At 33.5% G+C, this 8189-nt stretch overlaps 1 protein-coding gene across 1 annotated transcript; it reads left to right on the top strand.

The window, feature by feature from the left end:
• The first annotated feature begins 1740 nt into the window (after window positions 1-1740).
• LOC131077957 (30 kDa ribonucleoprotein, chloroplastic) lies at window positions 1741-4369 on the top strand. The gene is made up of 5 exons (XM_058015558.2): window positions 1741-2184; window positions 2556-2657; window positions 2847-2971; window positions 3071-3158; window positions 3403-4369. The coding sequence occupies exons 1-5, from the start codon at window positions 1780-1782 to the stop codon at window positions 3439-3441; spliced, it is 759 nt and encodes a 252-aa protein (XP_057871541.1). The 5' UTR covers window positions 1741-1779; the 3' UTR covers window positions 3442-4369.
• The last annotated feature ends 3820 nt before the right edge of the window (window positions 4370-8189 follow it).

Here is an 8189-nt window from a genome sequence, read left to right as displayed (position 1 = left end):
AAAAACATGAAAACATATTTAAATAAAGAAGCAAATATGATGAGGCATCTCCAAATACCTCCTAACATGCTCTTAGCTCCTTCTCCCTTGTTCCTCTCCTCTCCAAGTTCCAAAATAGTGTAGCTCTCAGCAACTTTTTGCACTATGGATGCTTATGGAGGATTGAGATTTTAGTATTGTGCTCCAAATGTAAAATGAAAAGCTAAAATACTAGATGCTATTAAAATGATTGATTTTAACCAAAATAACAAGATTTTAGTTTGCTATGCTAAATGCTCTATAAAATGCCTATAGGTTAAATGCATACAAGTTTTCAGGATCTGGATTATGAAGAAATGGGCTCTATTTATATGAAAAATGGAGCAATGGATGGTTGAGATTGAGCAATCTCAATAAGGGTCAGGATTGAATGATTTCAAATCCATGTGAGGGCTTTCAACCCAATCCCAAAATGACAAGTGTCAATGTGAGATAGGTTGAGAGGAGAGGGAATAAACATTAAATGCTTGATATGACTTTGGAAGTTAGAGTCAAGGTTAGTTGAATGAATAAACTCTTTATTCAAAGAATAAAGCTTTTATCTAATGGATAAACTCTTGTGCAAGTGTAAAAAAGATAAATATGGTCAAAACAATAAATATTTGGGGGACAAGTTTGAAATAATCATAAATGGTTATGTAAGAGCCATAAATGGTCATGTAAGAGCCATTAGTGGTCTTGGAAGACTTTGGGGGTTAATTTGTTGAACACACAAAACATTAAATGTTTTTCAAAGACTTTTGAAGTCTTTGAGAAGTGACTCCATTTTGCTTAGGAATGTGACAATAATTAGGGGATGGATTAGGCTAATTAGGAAGAGGTTAGAAGAATCTAGAAGGGGATTAGATTTTGCAAGTGGATTTGGTGGGTGAGGGAAAATAGGATTTTATTAAAATAAAAATTTATTTATTTCAATAAATGTGTGCAAGTTGCATTTGTAGGAAAATGCAAGTGGGGGGGGATAATGATTTAAATAAATGTTTTTATTTAATTTATTTAAAAGAGGAATATGAGGTTTTTAATTAAATAAATAGATTTTATTTATTTAATTGATTGTGAATTTAATTTAATGAATTAATTAAAATAAATTGAATAATTTATTTAATTAATAGAAGAATGTTTGGGAATAAATTAATTAAATATTAATTTAATTAACTGATGGCTAGTGGATTTTTAATCAAATAAATAGTGAATATTTATTTAATTAAGCTAAACAGATTTGTGTGACTACATATATATTTTTTAGTCCATAGGAATTGAGTAGCCTCCTTATAAACTACAATATATCAGATACATTTTTTAACGTGATCGATGATGCTGGTGCAATATGTCCTCTAATATCATGTGAACTAGAGAAAAATTGAACTTTGTGACCTTATACCTACCTCACAAAACTTTCACCAATTGAAACATACCCAACTCATTCCTTATTCAACTAAAATCAAATAACATGATATCATACCCTAAATCCATCGAATGCGTCTATTTTGGCTCCAAAATGATAGTAGGGTTTGACTAACATGCATGTTAATCGCACATTTTACACCGTCAATTTTACAATTAACCGCTACGATTGACTACCCTGTCATTAACACGCTGTACACAAGGTCAGTTTTGGAACCAAAATAGACGCAGTGAATCAAATTACCAAACTAAGGACACCTAGAAAGCGTTAGATTATCCTTATAGGTACTCATCTTTTCTGTTGTTTTACATCTTACCTAATAGGAATACGAAACCATGGCCGCTGCAATTAGTTGGTTGTCCCCTCTAAATGGGCACCGTCTTAGCGGCTTCACTTCTCTTTATTTCCCTTCCCGACCCTGCATACAGAGCGGCAACAGAGCGAGTGAGTACTTTTCCTCTCTGTTGCAGAGTAGCAATGGCAAAGGAACCTCTTTCCTGTTGCCTCTCTCTTCGTATTCAAAGGAGAAGGGGAAGAATAATAAGTTTCTACCCAAAAGGAACGCATCAATAACAGCTCAAGCACAGTTGGAGGAGGAAGAAGGAAGAAGAAATACAGGGCAGGGCCGAGGAAGAGACACAGATGATAAATCATTTTATGTGGGCAATCTTCCATATAGCGTGGACAGCACGGAGTTGTTGAAGCTCTTCAAGGATGCTGGCAATGTCACCAAGGTGGAGGTATGCTGTTCGATATGTTCTAGAAATCTCAGTCCTTTTCTGTTTGAAATTGATGTTATTCATCAATGGGTATTGGAAATCGATTGCCAATGATTCATGCTAAACTAAATGCCGAGTTTTTGAAATCCAATCCATTGGTTGGATAGGATAAAGCGGCCCTTCTGAACTAGATACTGTGTAATTATATAAATAGTCTGTGAGAGGAAGTTAATTTCAGGGCATCTAGTAGAAATTTGTTCATGAGGATTGTTGAAGGTTTTTTAAACTCTGAATCTTGGTTCAATGAGGTTTGCGCTTCCATTTGAAAGCTTGGTTATTTTTGTGAAAAGTGGTGGTGCATAGAAAGATTTAGTCACAAGGGTGTGTTGTAGGTAATATATAACAAAGATACAGGAAGAAGCCGGGGTTTTGCCTTTGTGACCATGGCAACCAGAGAAGAAGTCTCTGAAGCCGTGGACAGGTTTAATGGATATGTAAGTGTTTTAAGCGGGTTTTCTCCCAAATTAGCTCTGTTTTTGCAAGTTTTGCTGTTGTATATCCTAATTTTAGATGCATTTTCTTAAACCATATAGCCCTTACATATTTCTGGCGTTCTGCAATTATTACTGAAGGTTTTTGTATAGCATGAGGTTTTCCCATGACAAATTTGAGATCTATAACAGGAGTATCGGGGCAGAACTTTGAGGGTGAGTTCCGGGCCACAGCCTGTGAAGAACAATTTCACATCTAGGGTTGGATTCAGAAACGTACGGTCTGGTGGTGGGGGTTTTGATTCTGCAAATCAAATGTATGTGGGTAATCTTCCTTGGGGAGCTGATAATTATACCCTTGAATAGCTTTTTAAGGGTTTTGGAAGAATTAAGGATGCCAGAGTTGTGTATGACAGAGAGACAGGGCGGTCTAGGGGTTTTGCTTTTGTCACCATGTCATCTTCTGAGGAAGTGGAGGCAACTATTTCCTCTCTTGATGGGGCTGTGAGTATTTGTTGCTTTGAAATCATCACTAGTGTATTAGCTTTTTTGTTACAGATTCTGTCTTTTACCAAAACAAAAACTTATGAGACAATGATTTACATGATTGAATTTGGTGAAGCATATGTGAAAAGCTTAATTTCACATAAGCTATGGAGTACTGTAGATGAATTTTATCACCTTTCTGTCATAAAATTTGCTAGTGAACTTGGACAAAACCACTAAGAGTATTCATTTTTGGATGCAGGATATGGATGGGAGACCACTGAGAGTGAGGATAGAATAGGCGCACCCTGCCCAGTGTGAGTTTTCTGGCAACGCTTGTGTTTTTCTCTTTCCAATTTTATTTTAGCTTAGCTACTGCGCGACATTTTCCTAAATTTGTGTGCTACCTTTTTTGGTGGGCTTGTTTATCTCATGAGACAAAATATGAGATGGTTTTTGGCTTGTAAGAAATGAATTTTGTACAGTATTGCTATCACGATTCTCTTTCCTTGTACCTAAATTTTATTAGCAATAGGTTGTATAAAACTGCCACATACATAATGTGGAAAATATTGTTAGGCCACTGGAAGGAAGGCTTCATATGCAAAGTTCCATTGTTTAAAATCAGAGTTCAACAAGCGACTGCATACAATAGAGGAAGAGCATCAGTTAGCGTTCATGTTCCAATAACCGTTCACTCCTTGCACACCCAACCTCCCAATTACTAGCTTTAAAAAAAAAAAAAAGAACAACTAAAAGCTCATTAATAAATTACACATGTACCAATAGCTGCTCATTTTTTAGCTTTTTTGAGCCATGATTGGCTCATTTGTGCATTTTTATTGGTACGCATGATACACAACTACTGGGACATTTATGCATAAGTATTGGTGATTTTTAAGTGCACGGTTATTGGGGCATCTTTAAATAGGTATCAGGCGACACTTTGAAAAGTGTACTTTTTGACTCTTGCATGCATAATGGATCCCACAACGTGCATCATTACTACCCAGAAGCCAAATCAATAGCTATAAGCAGTTAAGTCGCATGTGGAAAAAAATGTCAAAATTCGATGGTTGCATGAAGTTAGCTATAACGGCTACTATTATGCTTCCCTATTATCATCTCAATGTATTTCTTATTTAGTTTTGTATTTACATTTAAACATTTGGGATAATGTATAAATGTATCTGTATAATTGCAAATAAGTATACTAAACCTTTCTTGTATCTAGTCTTATATTTATTGCTTATGTCAATGTTATTGTGTGCACAATTCTAGTTCAATTGACTTATTTGTCTAATGCTGATCACTAATCATTTTTTTTTATCTATAATCTAATTCTATCAAACATTGATTAAACTTGGTTGTTTTAACTTAGGTCACCTTTGAGAGTGTGATTATCATGTCTCCTTCCCAAAAAATAAAATAAAATCAGAACTCAACCATTTTATTTTATGTGGGTAAAGAGATAAAATTAGATAAATAATTATAATAATATTTTAAGTGGATCCAATCACTTAGTTTTTGAAAAGAGCAACATATATACCATTATAGGGCCTATGTAATATTGTAAAGAGTATTTTTGACACTTTATTCATGATGTGGTTAAAAAGTGTTCATAATAATACTTGGAAGAATAGAACAAATAAAAAATTAAATAAAATAAAAGCCCAAAAGGGAAACCTGCATAAGGAGAGGTTAAGTCCTATTTCAATCATCATCTATTTGCCATTTTCACTTTTCCTTCCAAATTAGAGCTTATAATATTCAAATACAAAAACTTGTGTAGGAGATCATGAGGATAAAAGTCCTCTAATTCATTCGAAAATCACATTTGGGCTGAGTTGTTTGTTGATGATTTGGGTATTTGTAAGAAATTTTTTTTGGTGTTCATTTTGAATCATTAATTGTTATCAAGTATTTTAGGGACATTTGTAAGTAAATATTTTGGTGCGCATCTCGCATCATTTTAAGATTTTGCCCTCAATGGAGTTGTTGTAAGTGTTTTTTAAGCCATCATCATCAAGGCACATAGGGTTTGGATGGTTTGTGTTAAGTGGCTATGCTAGCATATTACAAGTGTTTTTAGACTCCATTGGTGTTGCCCATAGGGTTTATAGTGGATAATTTTTGTAGATCAAATTAATCATAGTACTATACATACCCTATACACATGCACAATTGGGCATAAACACAATGTACTTTTTTTTTAATTAAAGCAATATGATTACTAAAATTGTGCTACTCACAGTAGTGATTCATGCACACTTCTATCATTACACAATCAATAAGAGAAGGACACGCTACATAAAGTGAAGAGAAAACTATCATGTAAGTAGGTGCATGGAACTCCATTTGCATCTCTCTACAAAAGCAAAGAGAAAATGACGAGTTGTCAATACCATTATGCGTGACATCACAAGAACAAAAAAAATTTACATATGTTATTTCCCTCTAGGGTTCTTAAGTGAAAGCATTAAAACTATGTGTTGTCCTTTTTTGTTTAAATTTGGATTTTGACCAATAATAACCCATTTTATGTCTATGGGTTAATCCAAAAAGCATAGAAAGGATAATTTATTTAATATTTATCACCATCCATTCAATTCCATTAACAAAGGGACACATAAATATTAAATAACATGTTTATTAGGCCTTTTGGGACATTGGTAAACGTGTCCCTTAAATTCTACAGGTTAAAAGTAAATTACAAGGAAAAATGAGGTGTTAGAAATGTGTTTTTTGAGTGAGAAATTAGAAAGCAAAGGTTTTCTAGGGTAGCTCAACTATTGGGAACTCAATAGTCATGCATCCCCATGCACATTGGATCTTGTATAGTTATAAATATGTTGTTTGAATCATTTGGAGGCATGTTGATTATTATCTCCTCTCATATTTGTAGATTTGCAAACAGATTCTTTAGTGGAAAAAAACCTATTGAAGGAGAAGGATTGTAGATGAAAACCAATGAGCTTTGGGTGATTAGAGGATGAAAACCTTTTGATTGAAAAGGGCATACTCATCTAGAGATTGCATTTGGGCTAAAGGAAATTAGTAAGATTGTTAGTTGCTTCTTTTTCAGTATTCAATGTCTCTTTGGGTGTTGTTTTTCAGTGATTTCCAGGCATAGTTTTGTGGGTTTCTTGTTGATTTGAGTCTTGTAGATGTGATACAACAATATGTTGTTGTTATTATGGTTGTTATCAGATTCATATGCTGGTATTTTCATTTGGCTCTGAAAAAGTATCAATTTGTGGTGTTTTGAGTAAATTAGGTGCACCAAAGTTGTCCTAATTTTGTGGGTTTGTTGAAGATTTTGAAAAAAGAAGCCATATCATTTGTTCCAGTTGTATATCAGATTTCAGACTTGATTATGGGTTGTTTAATATCAAAAAAATTCATTTCTTGGGTGTTCCATGAAGTCTCATATATGGTTTGGTATTCTTTTCGTAAAGTTTGGAGCAAATCAAGTAGTCTAATTTTTACTTAGTTTTGTGGATTTGTGGGAGATTTTGAGAGTATGAAGTTATAGCTTGGTGGTTGTTGTAAAATTAAATTTCAGACCTACACATGTATTGTTCATATTAAAAAATTCAATTTAATGATGTTCTTTGGGAAGTTCATTAATTTTTGTCTTCTTTATGCGAGACTAGTTGATTAGTTTGGTGATTTTGGGTAGCATCGGCATAATATTTGCAAATCAAAATTTTAAATCTAAAATTGTTCTAAATTTTTGGTTGAGGACATTACAAACCACCTTTCCTCCTATAGTAACAAGTAACACTTTAATTGTCAATACTAAATACTCAAATTTTAATATTAAAAATAAAATCAAGCATCTATAATTATTTTAATAATCTTTAATTTAATTTACGATAAAATTAAATCCATGAGATATAAATTGATTCATACACTAAGAAATTTTGATAATAAAAATAAAACATGATCATCATCAATTACAACATTATTTTGATTTGCATTTCCACCTTAATTGAAAAATATAAATAATTAATAAAGTGAAAAAAAATAGTTGTCTTTTACTCACTAGATTTATTTTACACATAATTATTTAATTAATATATTTTTTTAATCAAATTTAAATCTTTATTTTTAATTTTACAATAAAATATATTTGCTAACATAATAAATCAGATTGATTTTCACCTCACATAAAGCATATAAATATATGTGGATTGCAAACATCCTAATTTTTGAAGGGACACTGTTATTTGTGACGATGGAAAGGTGTGCACCATATTGGCAAATGGTGTAGTTCAAGATGTACTTGGCAATTTGTTTTCTAGTAATGTAGGTGAGGGGATGGCTTTGATGAAGGGGAATGTATCTTTCCTACAAGGTTGAGTTCTAGATGAGAAAAGAGCCAAGGAGTACTAACCAATTGAAGTTCTTGAACTTGTGCATGAATGAGATCCCCATGTATCTAACATTAGCAACCCTTCTTGAAAAAGTAGGAAGCATCTCATTCCATGGTAGGCCAACAGTAACTAGTTTGCATCAACTTTTTAGCTAAGGTGAGACTTGTAGACACCTAAAATTGTCTTGACACTTTGATGCAGGAGCATCCCTGGTTCTTGGGAATCTTGCATGAACCAAAAATATTTTCTTTTTAGTTGGTTTCCTATTTTGCAGTTTCAACATTTCTTTCTGCATTTCTTTGCATTTGATCACTGGATCTTGCGCAACTAGATTCTGATCGTGGACATGTTCATCTACCTTACCCTAAGTCTGTGGGACTTTTGGATCTTTTTTTGGCAAGTTATTGCTTCTGGAATTTGAGAGTTTTCTAGCTCAGAAAATTGGAACCGCTTGGACCTATTTGCTATTAGAGAATCTTGCAGATTAGTTCCATAGCTTGCAAAGCTTCAATTCATTGTTTTCAACATTCTTTGGTGTGTGGCCGATCTTCCCTTGGGTCCGCACTTCATTCTATGGATTTTCTGGAAGGTGTAATACCCTAAAAATGGGCACCTAAACCATGGGCCCCTAATCTCGACAACATCACCAAGATCCTAACCAAAGGCAATT

The sequence above is a fragment of the Cryptomeria japonica genome, chromosome 6 (assembly GCF_030272615.1).
Source record: "Cryptomeria japonica chromosome 6, Sugi_1.0, whole genome shotgun sequence".
In the NCBI taxonomy this organism is placed as follows: Eukaryota; Viridiplantae; Streptophyta; class Pinopsida; order Cupressales; family Cupressaceae; genus Cryptomeria; species Cryptomeria japonica.
The sequence above is the reverse complement of the archived record's forward strand: the minus strand, read 5'-3'. Positions and strand labels throughout refer to the sequence as shown.

Excerpts from the sequence above, each read along its gene's own strand:
- LOC131077957 (XM_058015558.2), top strand. The coding sequence starts at position 1,780 with ATGGCCGCTGCAATTAGTTGGTTGTCCCCTCTAAATGGGCACCGTCTT. Across the intron at positions 2,658-2,846 it reads TGGACAGGTTTAATGGATAT|GAGTATCGGGGCAGAACTTT; the intron begins GTAAGTGTTTTA and ends GATCTATAACAG. Across the intron at positions 3,159-3,402 it reads TTTCCTCTCTTGATGGGGCT|GATATGGATGGGAGACCACT; the intron begins GTGAGTATTTGT and ends TTTTGGATGCAG.